The sequence below is a fragment of the Doryrhamphus excisus genome, linkage group LG9, assembly GCF_037039965.1.
Source record: "Doryrhamphus excisus strain RoL-2023G ecotype Guam linkage group LG9, RoL_Dexc_Guam_v1.1, whole genome shotgun sequence".
In the NCBI taxonomy this organism is placed as follows: Eukaryota; Metazoa; Chordata; class Actinopteri; order Syngnathiformes; family Syngnathidae; genus Doryrhamphus; species Doryrhamphus excisus.
The window spans coordinates 3,734,029-3,757,560 of record NC_136365.1 but is presented as its reverse complement, the minus strand read 5'-3'; the positions used below and the strand labels follow the sequence as shown (position 1 = coordinate 3,757,560).

Genomic DNA, 23,532 nt, shown 5'->3' with positions numbered 1-23,532 from the left:
TATGAATGAACAATACAAAAAAGAGGCGAGTCTGCATCCCTCCGTCTCTACTGGAAGAAACAAGAGTCACGTGACAGTGACGTCACCAGCGAAATGGCTGCCTCCTGTCAGTAAACTAACACAAGGTCCAAACCCTTAAGAAAACGCTTGTTTTTTTTAATTCGTCGAAAGAATCACATCGACAAGGAGAATCAACCGGGTGTGTATTCGTTTATTTACCGACTACTTGGTGGTTATTTCAACTTAAACCGGAGCAGAAGTTCGATGTGTGGCACAAAGCGAATCATATGGCAGATGCGGAGTGTTTGGGGGATGAACGACGCGTTTGCTCATCCCACGTCTGCTCGGTGAACTCACACTATTGTTCGTTTTGAAAGAGCACACCGACCTAATTGTACTTTCAGCGCATTAAATCTTAGAAGCAGTCCAAAAATCCTCAAAGGGGTTATCCTGTTCGCTATACCACACCCAGGACCATTGTATTTGTGGCCTTTTGTAAACAGTTATATTTAAAACTTATACATTTTTAAGGTTAGCAATTTCACGTTAAGAATGTGAATATAATCTCCTAAAAACAGATTTCCAACAACACAAGAGTGATTCATCGGATTCCTATTTGTAAACATCAATCGCATGCGAAGTGGTTAGCCAATAGGAACGCTCATCGATGACAAATTCTACAACCTGATTGGTGGACATATGACCGGGGTTTCCGCATACAACTGCCCTTCATATTGTTGACCCAGCAGTAGGTGGATGCATCATGAATCTGAATCAGCTTAAATCTTGCCTGTTGCTGCTACGTGACGGTAAAACAAACAAGAGAGGCACAATGGAGGCTTTTCTGTGCCTGTGACAGGAAAGTGTTGATCTTTTTACATCGGTTTGGTCAATATTGATATCAAGGTTGGGAATCGATGTTATCGATATTTGGATAGATCCGCCCACCACTAATGGGCGATACAGCAGAGTTTGCTAACAAACAATCCGATACTGTGCGTATTATTATTGAGTTTTTCAGCAGCCTTGAATGATTTGTGTTTTTGTCTCGCATGTGTTGATTAAGGTAATAATCAGAATGAAACACAGATAAGAAACATATATGTGAACAATTTAAATACAACATGTAACGTACATCCATCTATTTTGCTGGCAACTCCAACCTATCTATAGAGTCAGGATGCAATAACAACAAAGTAATACAATTGTTCTCCTAAATAGTAGTGCAAAAATAACGAAATGATTAGTTTGTAAACACTGATAACGATATATACCTGTACATACTGCAATACCATTGATGTAACGGAACAACAAAAACAGATATTTGTGAAGAATAATACTGATAATACTCATAAAATGATACTGATACTACCCTTGGTACTATCACCATTCATTCATTTTCTACCGCTTTTCCTCACAAGGGTTGCGAAGGGTGCTGGAGCCTATCCCAGCTGTTTTCGGGCGTCAGGCGGGGGTACACCCTGGACTGGTCGCCAGCCAATCACAGTGCACATATAGACAAACAACCATTCACACTCACATTCATACCTATGGACAATTTGGAGTCGCCAATTAACCTAGCATGTTTTTGGAATGTGGGAGGAAACCGGAGTACCCGGAGAAACCCCACGGGGAGAACATGCAAACTCCACACAGAGATGGCCGAGGGTGGAATTGAATCCCGGTCTCCTAGCTGTGAGGTCTGCGCGCTAACCACTACACCGCCGTGCTGCCCTACTATCAATATTTTGATCAATTTGTCCACCTAGAATCTCTGATACAATTCAAGCACAGCATTATTGCATTAACTTTTTGAGTAATACTAATGCTGCTTATTTTTGAGTGACATTGTTTGTGTTGATTTAACAGCATTTGCATTATTGTTGAGTGTTTTGGTTCGCAGTGATTTGGACTTAAACTGAACATTCATATGTGAAATAATATTGATAGTACTGTGCAAAGAGGGCTGCATTTATGCAATTATCTTTAAGAGAATACAATCAGAACCTACAAACATAATAAACAGAGGAGGGCTATATCTATAGTTTGGGGTTTTAAAAAACACTTCATGTGGCCGCCGCTGTAGTGTGTATGCTATTACCGTTTGTACTGCTATTTACAGTGTTATTTGTCTGCAGCAAAACGTACCCCAGAAGCACTAGTCCCACACTATAACGATAAATAATAAGTGCATCATTCATTCATTCATTTTCTAACGCTTTTCCTCACAAGGGTCGCGGGGGGTGCTGGAGCCTATCCCAGCTGTCTGCGGGCGAGAGGCGGGGTACACCCTGGACTGGTCGCCAGCCAATCACAGGGCACATATAGACAAACAACCATTCACACTCACATTCATACCTTTGGAGTCGCTAATTAACCTAGCATGTTTTTGGAATGTGGGAGGAAACCGGAGAAAACCCACGCATGCACGGGGAGAACATGCAAACTCCACACAGAGATGGCCGAGGTCATCCTAGCTGTGAGGTCTGCACGCTAACCACTCGACCGCCGTGCCGCCGATAAGTGCATCATTCAATTAAAAAATGATCTATACATACTTATCATACCTGTCATGTTCAATTTCAACAGGAATATTTTTGCGTGTCAGAATGACTCCAGTCGCAGAGACCGAATTTACCACTTGTTGCTGTCGGAAACGCAAAGCAAAACAAAACACTTAACGTGTCACTTGATTTATGAAACATCAGTAAAAGCATTTTTCCCCCGGCATTGCCAAGTCAGCACATCCGAGAGGGTAAAGATCCAGGTGTGACCTCTGAGCTCCACGTTCATAGACAAGTCATTTACACTGAGTCACTCCCTTTTCCAGTCATCTGAAGTCACTGGAACCATCCAAATGTCTGGTAAATTCAGTGCTGGTGTGGACTTTACAAACATCCAGAGCTTCAGTGTATTGTGTGACTGCTAAATGAAGACAGCGTCTTGGCATTAATATTGTTGTGTTTTTTCCATACAGACAGAAACATGTCGCCAAAGATCACAGGAGAGCTGCTCAGGCAGCTCCGACAGGTGATGAAGAACTGTAAATACTTCTCAGAGCCTCTCCAGGCATACATTGTCCCCTCCGGTGATGCCCATCAGGTAAGTCATTTGTACCGCCTTTCAACCACAAGCTCACAAATACGACTACTTGTGTGATTCTGCTGTCCTATGTCTGACCTTCACAATTAATTGTTGTTAACCCGCCGCCCCTAACCCCCCCACTCACCATGTGCAAGTCACGATGTGATGTGATAGGACCTCTTGGTGTTTACTGAAGCTGATCTATCCCATTTTTTTCCATTCTTTAAGAGTGAATATATTGCACCTTGTGACTGCAGACGGGAGTTTATTTGTGGATTCAATGGCTCAGCAGGTACTTTCTCTTCATGTGGGCTTGATTTTTGAAGGCTTAGGGGGTCTATACTCACCTTGCAATTCACCATGCTGGCTTATGGATGATTGATTGGAATTAAAATACACTTTCCCAAGAAATAAGAGTAATTCAATGAATCATCCTATGTTTTGGGTGTATTTTTCTTAAAACACGTTAATCCGATCTGATTGTATCTTGCATATCCCAACAGTGATGGCAGGTTTTGTGGACATCTCTATGTTTGTGTTTTGATGCATAGGTACAGCCATTGTGACAGAGCAGTATGCTGCAATGTGGACTGACGGCCGTTACTTCCTTCAAGCCGGCCAGCAAATGGACAACAATTGGACACTTATGAAAATGGGTAACTCACTCACAATGCAGTGTGTTTGCTAAATGAAACAACATAATTATTGGACATTGGACAGCATTACTGCCCCTAGTTCTCTGCCGGTGTGTCAAACTAATGTAAAAATATAACCTATATAGCGGTTAATTAGTTAGCCTTCAATGTATTCATTCTCAACTTAAAGTGTTTTAAACAGAGTGGGAAAGAAGGACAAAGTAAGAACCAAAAATATATCACTTTGTTCTCATTGGGAGTGACCAGGATGGATAGGATCAGGAACGAGTACATCAGAGGGACATTACATGTTAGAGGCCTTGGAGATAAAGTCAGAGAGGCCAGACTGAGATGGTTGGGACATGTCCAGAGGAGAGATAGTGAATAAATTGGTAGAAGGATGCTGCGTTTAGAGCTGCCAGGTAGGAGGTGTAGAGGAAGACCAATGAGGAGGTTTATGGATGTAGTGAAGGAGGACATGAGGGTAGTTGCGGAGGAGATTGATTTGCTGTGGCGACCCCTGAAGCCATCAGTGGGGAATTGACCAGCTAGAATTTGATGTCACAATTCCTCATATCGGCCCAATAATTATCGTGCACCCCTATTTTGTACCCAGATGTACTTATTTTATTTTTATACAGGGTTGAAGGAAACACCCTCTCAGGAGGACTGGCTGATCAGTGTCCTGCCAGAGAACTCCAAAGTGGGAGTCGACCCATGGATCATTGCTGCAGGTATTTTGAGTTTTCAATTCACATTTTAAAATTCCATGCAAGAAGAAATATGAATGCTCATCCTTTCAGTGTATTGCAACAATGATGCTCTAACAAATATTTCATTTTGGATTTCAACTAAAACCTGTATCCCTCAAAACCTCACATAATGAAGACGCCTTACTCAAGTACTAACTCGTATACTGAGAAGGGTATTTTGCAAATTTGTTTTAGATCCTCGCTATTCTCAAGGGGATTACGACCTACCAAGAACCCCTGAAAATGACAAACTGCAAATGATGGATGCAAAATTCAAAGTAAAAGTAAATAAATCAATTAGTGCTGTCAAAGTAAACACGGTGACAAATTTTTTGATGCGCGATTAACATGCACTCCTCCTGTTTTACCCTCGGCCCCAACCGTAGTTTGAGCACGTTAACTCTGTAGCCACTAGCTGGAACAAATATTGATGGGAAATTGAGAAAAAAGTATTTAGATCGGTAAAGTTAGCTTCAAAGCCCTGGCAGTTGGCTCTTGTAGCAAGACCAAAAGTTCAGGCATCAAATCTTACCTTTATGCTTTCCCACATAGTATCAGCATTTGGGAACAAGTACGAGGTGGAAAAAAAGGGGGGAAATACATCCAACTACATCCATACAGCCCTCTTTGCATCGGAGAACGGTGCGTTCAAAAAAGTAGGACAAATCGCATTAAACATTTAAAAACTGTGGAAATTTAAAACCAGTATCATGAATAAACAAATCTTATTTTGAGCTGACACAAATGAACAAAAACACGTTAGTGTGAGAGGTCTCATTCGCTCACATTTTGTATTTGCTGAAAATTTGTGGGCGAGTTTAAGAGTATATGCTAATACTGAAGAAAAATAGTAATACTGGCTGTATTTTTTTAAATTATGGCCCAAAGTTCCCAAATTGATATTTCTTTACACAAAATTTGATGTAATTATTGTTGTACTTGCACATCGAATCGTTTACAACAAAAGGGATTTCCTTTACTTATTATAAATAAAAACTTTTCATCTGTGATTAAATGTGATTAACTGTGAGTTAACTACGGATACATGAGATTAATCGCGATCAAATATTTTAATCGATTGACAGCCCTAGTGTCAATATGTTGGACATGAATGTCAAATTGTAAAACTTTTCTCACTGGTTTTCACATAAACCCTGCGTGTGTTTCATGTCAGACCAGTGGAAGACCATGTCCAAGGCCCTGACAAGTGCAGGACACTCTCTGGTAGCGGTGCAGGATAACCTCATCGATGTGGTGTGGACTGACCGCCCTCAAAGACCCTTTACACAGCTCCGCACTTTGGGATTGGACTACACTGGTCAGTAAAGGTGTCATTTCTTTTGTTTGGAAATTGTCAAAACAATGAACCTTGACTCTTATCTTTTCAAGTATATCTTTTTTTTTTTAAATTTTCATCAGCCTTTCTTTTGGATCACGTTTTCCCAAAATCAAGGCTGTGAGGTTTTGACAGTATCTTTCATTTAGGTGTGTCATGGCAAGATAAGATCACAGCCCTGCGAGCCAAGATGACTGAGAGGAAAATCACCTGGTTTGTCGCTACAGCGCTGGACGAGATAGCATGTACGTCAACGACAGAGTTACACAAACAAACAGTAACGGGGCCAGTTTACATTCAGCATAAAGGAAATATGTGTAGAATTTGAAATTGACACGATTTGACATGGCAGCTATTGTGGTGCAAGTCTCCAAAAAGTTTTTTCCACCGCAAAAATAGAATATATTCACAAATATGTACATGCACATTAGTCATACTGTAAGTACAACTTATAACTTTTCAAACTTTATAATTTTTTCCTCTTAAATCACTAGAGGAGATACAAGAGCAGAACATATTTGCCGTCCTGGGGACGCTTGGTACAACATTTCACATGTAGAACACATTTTTCTATCATCATCCTCAAACCTTATCAACTGTATGTAATTGAAAGACAGTCTTTGAAGTAACATTCCTGTCATACGGCATGGTGGTTCACCACAATAACAGATCTTACAGATTTGGGTTTGGCATCTCTGTGTGGAGTTTGCATATTTGCATCTCCTTGTGTGTGTGCGTTTTCTTTGGGTACTCCTGATTTCTTCCCACATTCCAAAAAAATATTACTTAATTAATTTGAATAATTTCACCCTCGGGCATCTCTGTGTGGAGTTTGCATGTTCTCCCCGTGCATGCGTGGGTTTTCTCCGGGTACTCCGGTTTCCTCCCACATTCCAAAAACATGCTAGGTTAATTGGCGACTCCAAATTGTCCATAGGTATGAATGTGAGTGTGAATGGTTGTTTGTCTATATGTGCCCTGTGATTGGCTGGCGACCAGTCCAGGGTGTACCCCGCCTTATGCCCGAAGACAGCTGGGATAGGCTCCAGCACCCACACGACCCTCGTGAGGATAATCGGTAGAAAATGAATGAATGAATGAATAACTGGAAATATGGCTGCGCGGCGATCGAGTGGTTAGCGTGCAGGCCTCACAGGTAGGAGACCCGCGTTCAATTCCCCCCTCGAGCATCACTGTGTGGAGTTTGCATGTTCTCCCCGTGCGTGGGTTTTCTTCGGGTATTCCGGTTTCCTCCCACATTCCAAAAACATGCTAGGTTAATTGGCGACTACAAATTGTCCATAGGTATGAATGTGAGTGTGAATGGTTGTTTGTCTATATGCGTCCTGTGATTGGCTGGCGACCAGTCCAGGATGTACCCTGCCTCTCACTTGAAGTCAGCTGGTATAGGCTGCAGCATATCCCCCCCCTCGGAAAATTTGAAAGTACACAACTATACAACTACGCGATCAACCCTGTCTGCTTTATCACAAATCCTTAAGGCAGTTTCTCATATACGCAAGTCAGCTGAGATACCTGATCACGATCCAAGGACCCTGGGATGCACAGATGTCCCACACTACTTGTCTGTTTGAGCACCTTGTTGACCATGCCTGAAGAGCCCTTGGTTCTGATTGTTTGTTTGGTTGTAGAGGTTGTGTTAATTACAGCCATTCTGATTGTCATCAGCCTGCATTTGGACATTCACTTCCAAGGAGAATTGCTGCAGAGCCTCAGTTTGTGTACATCTGTTGCATATATGATTTATTATTTAAGATGCATGTTGAATATGTTTAACGAAACCCTGCATTGTGTCGCTGTGATTTTAATAGTTCACATTTTCTTTCATCTTCAGGGCTTTTCAACCTCCGTGGTGCAGATATCGAGTACAACCCTGTTTTCTTTGTGTATACTATTGTGGGGCTCAACACAATAAGGTAAAGCCATACATAACATAGTTCTAATATTGTTGACACAGTCCAAACAAATTCATAATGATATAATAATTGGTTTTTATGCTCATCTCTATTTAAATTTAGTACTTGAAATTTCAATATCGGGCCAGTTACTTTACTTTTAAGTCAGTGGTATGCATTTTATGTATGGTATTTCTTCTCTTCACGCTGTTTTATATATGACTATTTTGCCTGATAATCATACAAATATCATACAAAATTCCTAGATTCCCTTTAGTTATTTCTTGTTTCTCTCTGCAGGCTTTTTGTGGACCAAAAGCGCCTTGCCGATGTGTCGCTGAGAGAGCATCTCCAGCTCGACACTCCCAGCAAGCCCGAACTCCGCATCCAAACGTTCCCGTATGAGTCGGTGTACACCGAGCTGCAGGCCGTTTGCGCCACCCTCAGCCCCAAGGACAAAGTGTGGATCTGTGACAAGGCCAGTTGCGCTCTCACGCAGGTCATCCCCAAGGTGAGAGAGCACTTGTATGTGTATAAATTAAAGTGTCTGCTGTAGCTGCAGATTATTGTCCATTAAGATTATGTTTGGTATAAACAAAAAACCTGATATGGCAGCTATTAATAAGCTGATTTTGTTTGCTTGTGGTGTTGTTTCAGATTACAATCGTTGGCTATGAGCTTTTGTGTGTGTGAGAGTAATCACATTCTAAGACATCTCAGTTTCAGGAAAATTCACGTCTTCTGTGATCTTTTCTGCTATTTTTCCCCCTAAAAAATCACGTTAATATTCAGTAGATTCTCGATACCTTCATTTGACATTTTACTGGTACACATTTCTTCATTTATGTAAGCTATTTTTCACAACACCCTTATTTTGGTACCACTATTAGACACGTTGTGTGCTGCTTGTAATTTGAAGGCTTGAAGTGTGGTGTGTTTTGAAAATGAGATAATGAGATAGCAAACTGGGTGTCTTTTGCAGCCGTGGCTGTCGTCCTTATTTCACACACAACTTGCACAACAAGGTGTCAAAAGAACCCATAGAACCTGAGTGGCACAGAAAAACAGCCGCGCTAGCATGCTCCACTGAACTAGGATAACCCAGCTATCTTACATCATTGCTGTACATAAGTAAGTAAAACATAGCTGATGGTTCAGGTTGACATGTGTTGTTGAGGACAGGGCTTATTAGTGTTTGTGAAGACATGCTGCTATGTACAGTATTAATCAAAAGTTTTAGTACACCCCTAATATTTCCAGTTCATTCATTCATTTTCTACCGTTTATCCTCACGAGGGCTGCAGGGGTGCTGGAGACTATCCCAGCTGTCTTCAGGCGAGAGGTGGGGTACACCCTGGACTGGTTGCCAGCCAATCACAGGGCACATATAGACAAACAACCATTCACACTCACATTCATACCTATGGACAATTTGGAGTCGCTAATTAACCTAGCATGTTTTTGGAATGTCGGAGGACCCGGAGAAAACCCATGCATGCACAGGGAGAAGATGCAAACTCCACACAGAGATGCCCGAGGGGGGAATTGAACTCGGGTCTCCTACCTGTGAGGCCTGCACGCTAACCACTTTATCGCCGCGCAGCCATATTTCCAGTTATTCATTCATTCATTCATTTTCTACCGCTTATCCTCACGAGGGTCGCATGGGTGCTGGAGCCTATCCCAGCTGTCTTCAGGCAAGAGGCGGGGTACACCCTGGACTGGTCGCTAGCCAATCACAGGGCACATATAGACACTGGAGAAAATAATTTGTTTCAGCAAAAATGGCTTAAAAATGTTGGTTTTTGCTTCGGAGAAATTGTATTGTGTTAAAACATGTTTGAGCGGTTGTGTATCAACTGCTGGGAAAACACTGCCCACACAAATCTTCCTTCTCCTCCCAATGACAGAATTTCATTCACGTAATCAATTTCCGTGAAATTCCACGTTGAACAGTAAATTCTATTTTTATCGGCCAATTCCGCGATTCTGATGGCAATTCTGTGAACACGGAAATTATAGTGCCCTATTTATTTTTTGACCTGTCCCGTTTGGCAGCTTAGTCATGCAGTAGTACTGTAAATGAACCGTGTTTATTTTAACAGGTGGGTCTGGTATTTACTTTCTGTTAGGATGTATTGCACTTTCATTTTTAAAACCACAAACAATACATGCTTTAGAAGTGGATAGACACAAAGGAAAGCGTTAAAATAACAACATCACATTAACATTAACATTTTCACTGGGATTAGAGTCTGAAACTGTAGCAACAGATAGTGATCACGTCCACTTTAGTTGGTTCAGGAATAAACAGAAATCTAGTGATGGAATCTGGAATAAACGGATAATCTTATGTCCGTATTCACACTGACTTCATTTAATTTTTATGGAGCTGCCTTTAGCAAGAAAATATTCTTTATTACATATTGATCCCCTTGTTTACAATCATATTTTTGTATTGTTTATCCATATTTGATCTTATTCTAGGACTACGTTAAAAAGCCATAGCTTTTCAGTATGTGGAATCAAACTATGGAATGGATTGAGTAAGGACCTCAAACAATGCACAATGCAGGATGAAGAGTCTTGAACCAGTCATGATGTGCTATATATATCACTATATTGACACTTACTATGGTACCCATTATGTCATTGGATGGTCATATCACCTTGTACTTCGGTACGAGGTGCATTATAAAAAAAACAAAAAAAAACCTTAAACTATATTAGGAAAGCAGGAAGTGAACAAATGTAACAGTTACTGATTGTAAAAGTACCAGATGGAGGGGTAGGATTTAATAAGCTTTGCTTCTTCCTACTCCTCTTGGACATGTGGAACTGTGAACTGATTATGTGATGCATTCAATTGTAATCTGATGCATGTTGAAATGAAAATGAAATAAAACCATTACCATTCTTTTTGTATTACAGCCTCAGAGGTCTCCCATCCCCTACACACCCCTCTGCCTCGCCAAGGCGGTGAAGAACGCAACAGAGATTCAAGGCATGAAAACTGCTCATGTACGAAGTCCCATACACTCCTAAGTTTCCACAGTCACTTTTCATCAGCAACATAACTGACTTTATTCATGTTTTCTAAACGTTCTGTCTACTTTCTTGCAGATCAAGGATGCAGTCGCTCTTTGTGAACTCTTTGCTTGGTTGGAAAAAGAGGTAGGAGTGTTATGTTGAAGAAAATATATAATATAGGCAGCAATGAAGGAGGTCCCACATTCTGAAAACATGCATATTAGTCCAATTGAAGACTGTAAATTATAGATGCAAATATGTGTAAATGGTACTTAAAATAATTACTTTTGAAATAATTTCCCATTCCTAGCACTTGTTAGCTTTGGAACACTATAAGAGTTAAGATGCGGTTAGGAATACACATTGTGCAGGGTTAACATGTGTTTCTTAAGTTCTGTAATAATGGTTTATAGATTCCAAAGGGCACGGTGACTGAAATCTCTGCTGCTGACAAGGCTGAGGAACTACGCAGGTGATGTCTATCCTTTTCGAAGAAATACATTTTTATCATTTGGTTGACAAGCTCATCCTGTTAGACTTCATTTCACGTTTTCACAAGGGCTCTCTTAAGAATAAAAAAAAAAGTAATATCTCCCGGAGTAATATTGCCCTCTACTGGATGTGTAAAAACAACAAGCCGAAAACAGTGGCCGCATTTATCATTATAAGGCCTTATCAAAATCTTAAGAACTGTTGGAGTGCGACAAAAAAACATTTGGAACCTGTAATTAAAAAATAAATCAATAAACTTAAAGGTTGTTTTTCCACTTGATCAAAACTATAAAAGCCAAAATCTGCCCAAAGTTCTTATTTTCTGTCAGTCATTGACATGGTCATGCCCTCCCGATGGCTAAAGCTAAGAAGCTTGGTTGGGTCGTTGAGCTGCATAACTGCTGCTGAGGTTGGACGCAGTAAGACAGTCATTCTACATTTTTTGAAAGATCCTGAGCATTACGGAACAAAAAAAAAAAAAAATCAAGTGGTCGACCAAAAAAAAAATTACACCTGAACTGAGCCGGAGGATCTGATTGGCTGTCGGTCAAGACACAGGGCGGTCCTCGATGGTCCTTACGAGTGCTGACTGCAGCGCCATAAACCCCATTGAGATCCAGGTCACTTCTAGCTAATTTTCAACTGGTCTTCAGATTTTTATCAGGTCCGTATCAACAATCCATGTGAAATTTGCATATTGTTACAAGTAACTCAAGGAGGTCTTTGTTCCATTCCCATTATATTGTACTGTTAGTTTTCCCCTCAACCTAATTTTCCAAAAAGTACATCTTTGTTATGTTTGTTTTTCATATTGTGCCTTAAAACAACAACTTTTGTTTAATATTACAACTCTATGCTAGTAAAATGACATTATATTTATGCATAATATTGATTTAATTAGTAGGCCATGGCAATGTTTTTCATCATTATAGTATGACATTTCTCTGTTAATATTTTGGTAAAGATAAAAAATGTTTAATATTACAACTCTATGCTAGTAAAATGACATTATATTTATGCATAATATTGATTTAATTAGTAGGCCATGGCAATGTTTTTCATCATTATAGTATGACATTTCTCTGTTAATATTTTGGTAAAGATAAAAAATGTTTAATATTACAACTCTATGCTAGTAAAATGACATTATATTTATGCATAATATTGATTTAATTAGTAGGCCATGGCAATGTTTTTCATCATTATAGTATGACATTTCTCTGTTAATATTTTGGTAAAGATAAAAAATGTTTAATATTACAACTCTATGCTAGTAAAATGACATTATATTTATGCATAATATTGATTTAATTAGTAGGCCATGGCAATGTTTTTCATCATTATAGTATGACATTTCTCTGTTAATATTTTGGTAAAGATAAAAAATGTTTAATATTACAACTCTATGCTAGTAAAATGACATTATATTTATGCATAATATTGATTTAATTAGTAGGCCATGGCAATGTTTTTTGTCATTATAATATGACATTTCTGTGTAAATATTTTGGTAAAGATAAAAAAAAATAAAAAAAATGTTAAAAAATGTTATTTTTCAACTATGTCAACATTTTTCTTTTCTTTTTGTAATTATGACTCTATTCCAATAATATTTTTACTTCATTCGTTCAACAAAACATAACCTAATAACCAAATTTTTGTAACTTAATTGTCAAAATTTACATGAATAGTTGTTTGTTTCTTACAACTTATTTTTTTTCATTAATATACTATTACTTTATATACTTCATACTATTCAATTATGCTATTTTTCTCTCTCATTATAGTACATTGTTAAAGATAAAACCTTTTTCTAGTTAGATTAAAACTTTTTTCTTGTAATACTTTTTACTTTATTTTTGTAAAATTACTGCTGATTTTAAAATTTGTGCTTTTTTTGTTTTATTTGCTGTGGGCCAGTAAAAACAAAAAACACAAAAAAACAACAGCCAAGGGCATCAGTTTGGACTTCCTTGATTTAAGTAATATGTTATGGTTTCAAAAAAATTTAACATTGTAATATTTTAAATATGCAGCACTCTTTTTGCATGCACCAGCACACTTAAGCTCTGTTTTGTACTTTTGCAGCCAACAAAAAAATTTTGTGGGCCTCAGTTTTCCTACGATCTCCAGTGTTGGTCCCAATGCAGCAATCATACATTACAGGTCAGAAAACCCAAGACCCTCTTGAGGTTATTGCTTGTACATAATTTGGCTTGTTCTACAGTATCAATTCAAATGGCCTGTTTGCTTGCTGTTGTTGTTGTAGGCCTTTGCCTGAGACCAACAGAACACTCACCGTCAATGAAGTCTACCTGATCGACTCCGGAGCTCAGTACATGTAAACAAAATATTCACACGCGAATATTTGACTTGGTTTGTGCTTTGCTTGACCCGTTCTGGTCTTTTTGGCAGTGACGGCACCACAGACGTCACCCGAACCGTGCACTTTGGGACTCCGTCTGCGTATGAAAAGGTGCATTGGGTGCATTATTGTTTAGTTTAGAGGGCGTCTATCAGACAAGCCGTTATAACAATTGATATCAAAAATACATTTATGATGTCATTAATCCCATTTCTGATGTTTATCTTCAAGGAATGCTTTACTTATGTACTAAAGGGACACATTGCTGTCAGTGCTGCAATATTCCCCAATGGAACCAAAGGTAAGAATGGAGACTTTTATTTAAATCTTCTTGTATCACTACAATTAGGCTTGTCACAATAATCGATAATTGTGCTGTTAATTATTAACCGATATTCGATAAATTTGACTTTTAAAAAAAAAAAAAACTGATAATTGAGATTATCATTCAAAGATCATTGTGTCAAGTCATTATTATGTCACGTCACATTTGGGCCACTAGATCAGGGGTGGGCAAACTACGGCCCGGGGGCCACATCCGGCCCGCCAAGTGTTTGAATACGGCCCGCCCAATCTTTCCAAAGTATTTCATTTAAACTCAACATACAACCTGGCATCATGGCCTGAGCCAACCTTTTGATGGTTTTATCAATTTCGTTTTTTGACATGGTCTGTTGTTTACAAAGTGCTCCTGAAAAAAGGGACACAAGCACATAATAATAATAATTATTATTATTATAATTATTATTAGAACTATTATGATTATTATAATTATTATATTAATGCTAATTATTATATCAATTATATATAATATTATTGTTATATTTGCATATTTTACATAATGATAATATAATAATTATTATTTTAATTTTATTGTAATTATTATATTTTATTATTTTTAAAATATTTAAATATAAATATAAATATAAATATAAAATAATAAATAATAATAGCAGATTGCATGACAATTTTACAGATACAATAATACCAGGTGGACTGTTACGTGTAAAATATATAGTCTGCCCCCCCCCCCTGTAAATTTTGTCATATCAATGCGGCCCGCGAGTCAAAAAGTTTGCCCACCCCTGCACTAGATGGTACTCGTGGTGTCAAAAGAACTACACACACACACAGCAACAAAATAGACAATACACTACCACCGTATAAAGCAGATTATTAACCAACTACTATGTGAGCTCTAACCATGTGCTTTACAGCACAAAACCTGTACAACAAAGCACTCTGGGGAAACAGGAAGTACTCCCACAATGCTAATGATCTATAAAAAAAACCTTCAATACAATCTTCACACAAACACAGCTATGTAGTACATTGTATATTTGAGCCAATCACCCTGTGCTTAAATACAATCCTATATCACCGCTTCTTGTGCATTACATCGCACAACACTGCGAACACACACTATTTTACACCGTTTTGTTTAATATTTACTCCGCGGATCAAAAGCCTCAGTAGTTGTTGACTGCCAGGAGGAAGGCTGCGCTGCACAGCCACACTGGGACTGTGGCATTCCGCTTCCAAATGATCGCCTTTGCAGTTAAAAAAAGAGCACAAAGAGGCTTAATTGCTGAGAAGATGCTCACTCTTTTCTGTGTTCATTCCATATAGAGCCAATAATACATAGTAGACGCATGCGGAGTTAACCCTCCTGGCATCCAGCCATTGTAGCACAGACAGATGGTGGAGACACGCATACATCCAGGACTCAGAATTACCGACCTGGTTTCACTGCACTAAAGCTGAAAATGACATTTAGGACAGACCTGCATCATGAACACGAAAAAACTGTGTTGAAAATCGTAATTGCCCGACTTTGATTCACTTTCAAGGCCACCTGCTGGACTCGTTTGCACGGGCTGCCCTATGGGAGACGGGTCTGGACTACCTTCACGGTACAGGTCACGGCGTCGGCTGTTTCCTCAATGTCCACGAGGGGCCCTGTGGCATCAGCTACAAGACTTTTGCTGATGAACCTCTGGAGGCCGGCATGATCGTCAGTGATGGTACGGAATCGAACGATTGAAATTAAACTTTTTTTTTTTTTTTTAAATTGATTACTGTCAGTCTCAGGGATGTGATATTATAAGTCTGTGTTGATTCCGAGTCATCCAGGTCACGGTGATCCGCATAAGTCTTGAATGGAGTCTGAAAGAAACCATCTGTCAAATTAGACATAATTTTTGTCTAATACTCTAAATAGAGGCGGACGTTTCCGTCATCACATGCGCTCATCTAAAAACAACATCCGAACACCTCGCTCTGCCAGATGCATTTCTTTGTCAGAGTAATCACACAAAAGAAGGATTTTCAATAATATCACATATACCGTCAGATGGCAGAGGTAGATGAGGGTCAAATAAAGGTCAAATCCATAGCATAGCTTTTATCATAATGTCAATGAGTTACATTCTATACTTTTAACTCTTGTTTCTTGTTTTATGTTTAGAACCAGGGTACTATGAAGATGGAGCTTTTGGTATCCGCCTGGAAAACGTGGTTCTTGTCGTACCAACAAAACCCAAAGTAAGACAGTCAAGTGAAGTACATAAAGAATGAGTAAATGTAAATGTCTTTTTTTTTTATGTCCATGCAGTACAATTACAGAAACAGAGGCAGCTTGACATTTGAACCCTTGACTCTGGTTCCCATCCAAGTCAAGATGATAAACACGGAGCTGCTCACTCAGAAGGAGGTAAAGATTTTAATTGCTCACGGTTTCAAATTCCACAAAAGCCTATTTTGTTCTAGACAAGCCTTTTTTTGTCCCTCAAACGTACGAGTTATTTAGTAGAGACGCACGATATTGACTTTACCAATATCCAATGCCCAGCACTCCGACATCAACCTATGCTGATATAAGCAGCAGGTCTTCCCTCAAACTCATCACATCTTGTGTAATGAACAAACACTTTATGCTTATTTTCCTGGGATGCCATTTCATAAATAAAAACAGATTATGCAAAATAAGATGAATACAGCCATGTAAGTTATCGGCAACTGAAGTAAACTGTCAAAAGAAACATGTTCTAGTATCAACAACCACAACAGGTTAGTGTTCTGAATACATTTACTAATAATCTCATATTGTACATAATATTTAATTTCATATAATATATCGTGGGCGGCACGGCAGCCTAGTGGTTAGCGCGCAGACCTCACAGCTAGGAGACCAGGGTTCAATTCCCACCCTCGGCCATCTCTGTGTGGAGTTTGCATGTTCTCCCCGTGCATGCGTGGGTTTTCTCCGGGCTCCGGGTACTCCGGAGTACTCCGGGTACTCCATTCCAAAAACATGCTAGGTTAATTGGCGACTCCAAATTGTCCATAGGTATGAATGTGAGTGTGAATGGTTGTTTGTCCATATGTGCCCTGTGATTGGCTGGCCACCAGTCCAGGGTGTACCCCGCCTCTCGCCCGAAGACAGCTGGGATAGGCTCCAGCGACCCTCGTGAGGAAAAGCGGTAGAAAATGAATGAATGAATGAATAATATATCGTTTTTTTTGAGGGCGGCACGTCGGTCGAGTGGTTAGCGCGCAGACCTCACAGCTAGGAGAACCAGGGTTCAATTCCACCCTCGGCCATCTCTGTGTGGAGTTTGCATGTTCTCCCCGTGCATGCGTGGGTTTTCTCCGGGTACTCCGGTTTCCTCCCACATTCCAAAAACATGCTAGGTTAATTGGCGACTCCAAATTGTCCATAGGTATGAATGTGAGTGTGAGTGTGAATGGTTGTTTGTCTATATGTGCCCTGTGATTGGCTGGCAACCAGTCCAGGGTGTACCCCGCCTCTCGTCCCAAGACAGCTGGGATAGGCTCCAGCACCCCCCGCGACCCTCGTGAGGAAAAGCGGTAGAAAATGAATGAATATAATTTTTTGCATTAATCCCCAAGCATTTCACTGATTATAAAAACATGTATATTTCTTAGAAAATATCAATTTTGTGTTTTTGTTTTTATTTTATCATTAAGAAATGACAATGGATATTCCTATGTTAAGGGTTGTCTTATACTTAGTTGTCTCTTGCCACTTTGCGGTTCAAACATCACACCCTCACTCTTTCACTCTATTGCTCTTTTCAAAAATTAATAAATGATTGCTGTTTTGGGGTTTGACTTTAGACTAGGAGTCAAAGAACAAGTCATATGTAGTATTCTGGTCACTAGTAATGTTACATTGTTGAGACTTTACCTTACATTACATTATCTGAACACTGCGTAGAGTCACACGAAAAAAAAAAAGTTCTCCCATTCTGTGTGGAAGTGGTATACGTTTGCATTCTTTGTCCTTAAGTTTAGAATAAATAAATTGGAGCCTAACTAGCTATCTCGGTACCATTCTATGCTTAAAGCAGCGGCCGTTTCTTTCCCTGTGATCCCGTCGCTTTTGCATAAGAGTTGCGCAATGTGATGTAAACAAAGACTAATAGGAGTGTAAATGGTGTAATTTCATATTTACAGGGCTCTAATAATGGTTAAAAAAAGAAAAAAAAATTAGAAAGTGATACACAGGTTTTCTATGCTCTATGAAAATATTCAATTTATTAATATTTATCCTACTCCACAGAAATTAATTTATAGTGGTCTGGAACCAACTAACCATGATAAATGAGGGATAACTATACTGCAACACTGATAATATCTTGTTTTCCGCAGTGGGACTGGGTGAATGAGTACCACAGGGTGTGCCGCGAGGTGGTCGGAGCGGAGCTGCAGCGTCAGGGCAGGAAGGAGGCATTGGACTGGCTCATCAGAGAGACCCAACCCATCATTTGAGGGACCGGTTTGGCCAAGAGTACTGTACCAAACGGTGCTGTGCCAGTCATTGTTTGTAATGTTATGTGTCTCATTGTCCTCTGTGACTCTTCTTTTGTAACATGCATTGTATCAAGAGTTTTATTAAACATCATTGAAAATTCAATCATCTTTGTTATCTATGAAGTGAACTCTATCTAAAAGTTTGTTTAACCCTCCTCTTGTGTTAGAGTCGGCACCGACCCGTTTTACATTTTAATGCATAAAAAGAATCACATAACATTTAATTTTTGCGTTAAGGCTTTTTGACTTTGTCAGGAAACTCTACTTCAACAAAATAAAACCAAAAAAATTTTTTTTACTACATTTGGTTGAAATTATGACCACTGTATTGTTAGGGTCGGTTTCGACCCGGTTATAATAATATGACTATAAAGCAATATTTTGAGCCACAACTGAAATCATAAGTGTACAATTAGCCAACACAATGACAACCAGCTAATCTTCTCATCATGGAAGCTTCAGGGGATTCTCATTTTGACCGTTTTTCCAGTACACCAGCAGAAAAACAATGTCCAGACATGTGATGTGAATTCACTCATTTGATTGGCTGATTTCACATTTACAATTTGGATCATGGAAAGAATGGCAAGAAGTACAGTGGAACCAAGATCTGGACATGTTCTGCTTTTTCATTTCAGTTTATACTAAAGTTCTGTTGCTGAAAACAATCACTTTTTTATACCATTTCTTGATATTAATATACACCGATCAAAATTCACCCGAACACCATAGATGTTTCTTTAGTGATTAATGCTAAAATGAGAAAATAAATCAAACTAATTGATTTAAGAGATATGTTCTATATCCCTCAGTAATAGCCAGGTAACAAAAGAACCTTCAATTTATGAATATGATTCTTTTGAGGGTGGTCAAGTGGTTAGCGCGCAGACCTCACAGCTAGGAGACCAGGGTTCAATTCCACCCTCGGCCATCTCTGTGTGTGAGTTTGCATGTTCTCCCCGTGCATGCGTGGGTTTTCTCCCGGGGTACTCCTGGGGTTTCCTCCCACATTCCAAAAACATGCTAGGTTAATTAGCGACTCCAAATTGTCCATATAGGTATGAATGTGAGTGTGAATGGTTGTTTGTCTATATGTGCCCTGTGATTGGCTGGCGACCCGTTCAGCAATCAGACAGAAGACAACTGGGATAGGCTCCAGCACCCCCCGCGACCCTCGTGAGGAAAAGCGGTAGAAAATGAATGAATGAATGATTCTTTTGAGGTTCAATATACCATTTTTGGATATTGAAATCGAGGGTTATAGTGACCAAAAAAAGGCATAATATAGTATAAAAAACATTTTCATGGATGAGGAAGCCTGAGAAGGTAACCATGAGACATGAGAAGCAAATTTAATGGTAACTTATTGTTTTTAGTGTATTTTATAGCTTATTTAATACATTCGACCCGGTAACATAAGAGATGAGACCAGAAAGCTAACACAATAGGAAGTTTAACTAAGGCACTATGATTTCTACTGTTAAACCCGGAATCTTGCAGAAATTCCACAGGGACGGACCGCTCAATTGTGGCTGGATCATCACAAACACTAGGCCAACCCTCGTCCAAAAACAGCTGGGATAAGGTACAGCTTACTCGCGACTAAATTACATCCACACTAAATTAGAAACACACAAGTATTACCACGCAAAAACTGCTACACAGCAAATACTCAATATTGTAGCTGACATCCAAATACTGAATCATCAAACATGCTGACCCAAAGACTTGGACAACATCCCAAAATTGCAGTTCTACAGTTCCCATGATGCATCTTCCGTAAGATCAACACGTTTCAAAGTTCCGTCTGCAAGGTTTATGGACTTGCATTAAATCCGTCATCTTTCCAGCTGTGCCGTGATTACTATGATGACATCATTACGGCTTGCATTGCAAAGTCTTTCCAGAGCCACAAAGATAACCGTTTTCGCTAGCGATCATGTGTCATCACTTATGGGATGGACTATAGCAACATCCCAGAATCTGTCCACTTTTTGTTGCAACATCACATTCTAAAGTTGCATGTAAAAAATGGGAGGGTCCAGGATGATGCCGCTGCGGGGGTCTTCAGCGTACTCCTCAATGGATGGTGGCATTGAAAGCTCAGCTCGCCTGGTGGGGTCTTCTTCGTCCTCCTTGGCTCCCACAGGAAGTGGGTTGCTGTAGATGTAATAGATCCTGGAGTTGTCTTTAGCCGCCTCTGTTCTCCTGAAGAAGGCCAGCGGGTTGATGAAACTGGTTGACCTCCTCACCGCTCTGACCGCTACCGGGTCCATTGGCTCATCCCGGGTCACTGCGCTCTCATAAATATGAGCCCTCTTTGACTGCCTGATGAATAAGAGGCCGTCGACAATGATCTGTTATACAAATGTGCACGAAAATACCAGCAGCTGTGACATCAATAAAATAAATTGATATTTGTGGTTGAAATGGACAGCAGTATTTTTCAGTGAATACAGTCTGCTCTCAAACATGCGGCCCGCGGGCCAAATGTGGCCCGCAGGACACTAGTTTGAGGCCCCCGCCTTGATATGAAAGTTTAATGTTTGATATGGATGCTGTATGGTATCATGTACCCAGAAAAATGATTACGTTTGATTAATGTTCATGTTAAAGGTTAAATAACTGTTAATAGTTATCCTCCCTATCCGTGTGGAAGTGGTAAGTTTTTGGCTATTTAAGTTTAAAGGAAATAACTTGAAGGCTACCGTTTAGGTCGCTAGCTCTCTAGTTTGCGAGTTAGCATGTGTCTCAAGACCCTGCAGTTGCGCAATAAAAAAGAGTATAAATGTAACTATAGTCGTGTTTTGTCATGTCTACAGGGCTCTAATAATGCTTTGTTCATTTTAATCTGAAAAAAATAATTTGTCTACCCACCAACTATATGTGGTTTCTTAAGTTTTTATTATTTGCCGTTTTATTATTATTATATTTATTAATTACTGATTGATTTTCTTTAGTCTTGATCTTATTTTGAGAAGAAAAATAAAAATGAAGATATTTGAGAACAGTGGAATGTTTTATCAGAGCTTTTATTGTAGAAAATCGGAACCAAAGCAAAGTTTATTCATTTTTCTGTTTTTAATAAATGCGTTTTTTTTTTCACATCAAATAACAATTTGATATTTCACAGTCTGATTGGCTTCTCGCTGCCCTAATTCCGGGTTACTGCTTTTCTCCGAATGAGAAATCTCTTGCCACCCCTACTACATATCGCAATTTGAACCCATCTTCTGAATGCCTTATTTGTATTTTAGTTCATTTAGGAATTTTATGCTTGAAAATGCTTAAATTAAATAAAATGTTTAATGTAGGCCAAAATGTTGTACTATTGCTTTAATATGTATAGTCTTATACTAATAACGGGCCATATTCAAGCACAAAACGGATTTATCAATTTATGAATTTTTGAAAAACGTGACAAATTCAAAGCACAATATGGAAAAGGGACAACTATGTAATAAAAAAAATATGTCATAAAATGATGTAATTTTGGTTCATATTGAAAATGCTATACATACGTATGTAACTACTGGACTTCTACTGTACATATATTAAGCAGTACCGAATGTAAAAAATTATGTCACACTTTTGAATATTTACCTTTCTCACATTTATCTAATTTTTCTTCACATTTCAGTCAGAAATTCTAAACGTAAACACTAAATCTAAATATGCAATTTGACTTTTGAGTATACTTGTATGCTCTCCATGTTGATGCAGTTTTCATTTCATTTTTGTGTCCCCCATTTTTGTGTCATTTTTGTCCCCAAATGTTGTCCCAAAGCTTATGTCCGAGCATCACCTGGTGCGGTTGTAGCAGACATTGATGCAGTAGATGGCGGTGATGATGAGAATACAAAAGGCCACGGTGACGATGACAATGTTGAATACTTTGAATTCTGGGTAGGAGGAAACAACAGGGATGATATAAAGTTGCTAACATTTTTAACCCGGCTGAGTTAGGTACGGATTTTAGAAGCCAAAGTCACTTTTCTAATGTATCTTAATAAGTAAAATTAAGTTCTAAGTTCTAGTTCTATTAATCTATGAACACACAGTAATATATGAATGCATAATACATGTTTCCATGTAGTTATTTTCAGTGTTATTCTACTGTAACGCAATGTAAAGGTCTACACGACATAAAAGAGAACAACAGACCAAATACAGCCGTTTCCAGCGCGTCATTGTGCAGATCCAAAGTGGCATTGAGATGGAGGCTATTAACTTTCATCATTCTGTGTTGTTCCTCTTGTCGTCCACTCATGGTGCTGCCTCCGCATCTACAAGCACGGAGCAAACCTTTGCTTGGAGCCTCTGGCATCAGATTCAATAGAAGCCAGGGCCATGTGACTCAAAACAGCTTGGTTCCGTTGCCGTGGAGACGCTCCGTCTTTTGTCACCCCTCATTTCAACTCTCTCTCTCTCTCTCTCTGCTCCCCTCGTGTTTACTGCTCATTATTCTCTTCATGTTGTGGACTTTTTTTTTTTTTAAATAATTGTGCAGGCTCTCAGTTTGAGAAGAAGAGGCCTCAAAATGTCTGTTCCGTCTATAACATACACATACTTTTACATGCTCTTATGATAACTCAATGCACTCAATTTAGACACCAACTCCCTGCAGATATGCGGTTCCAAAAGGTTGCAAAGAGCCAAAGCACTCCAACGAACAACAAAGACACGATTCTTTCTTTTCCTTATGCTTCACTTCCTCCTGCTGCACAAAAGGATTTATTATGCAATTAGTAGAGCATCTAATAAAAGAGGGGCCTGTCTGCCTGTTTGGGAAGCCTGTTCTGCTGGTTCTTCTTCATCCTACTTCAACGAGCAAGATGAACGGAACATTTGACGAACTCACCAAGAAAGTATGCGACTCGAGGAAGCGACGAGAGGAATATTCAAGCCAGTTAAGTTAAATGGATGACTAGAAGAGGTCAAAGTATAGTAAATCTAAGTATTAAGTATATGTAGTAAGTATATCTAGGAACTGGACAAATATTTTACACTTTACACTTTAATGCAACTTTTTAACAATATTTTTATACTTGTACATAGTTTAAGGCGACTTTTAACAAGTGTTATG

The 23,532-nt window shown here is 39.1% G+C and overlaps 2 protein-coding genes across 2 annotated transcripts; one reads left to right on the top strand and one right to left on the bottom strand.

Annotated features, from left to right (window-relative positions):
• The first annotated feature begins 59 nt into the window (after positions 1–59).
• On the top strand, positions 60–18,549 carry xpnpep1 (X-prolyl aminopeptidase (aminopeptidase P) 1, soluble). Its single transcript, XM_058083487.2, has 20 exons — positions 60–199; positions 2,978–3,102; positions 3,313–3,376; positions 3,636–3,740; positions 4,361–4,453; positions 5,646–5,789; positions 5,957–6,052; positions 7,663–7,744; positions 8,024–8,234; positions 10,655–10,744; positions 10,847–10,897; positions 11,167–11,225; positions 13,334–13,411; positions 13,515–13,586; positions 13,661–13,721; positions 13,842–13,911; positions 15,461–15,634; positions 16,078–16,154; positions 16,225–16,323; positions 18,285–18,549. Exons 2-20 carry the CDS (start codon positions 2,986–2,988, stop codon positions 18,402–18,404), a joined length of 1,863 nt encoding a protein of 620 aa, XP_057939470.2. The 5' UTR covers positions 60–199; positions 2,978–2,985; the 3' UTR covers positions 18,405–18,549.
• On the bottom strand, positions 18,263–22,871 carry LOC131136543 (uncharacterized). Its single transcript, XM_058083501.2, has 3 exons — positions 22,611–22,871; positions 22,252–22,348; positions 18,263–20,774 (listed from the first exon to the last, which is right to left on the bottom strand). Exons 1-3 carry the CDS (start codon positions 22,771–22,773, stop codon positions 20,459–20,461), a joined length of 576 nt encoding a protein of 191 aa, XP_057939484.2. The 5' UTR covers positions 22,774–22,871; the 3' UTR covers positions 18,263–20,458.
• Positions 22,872–23,532: the final 661 nt, after the last annotated feature.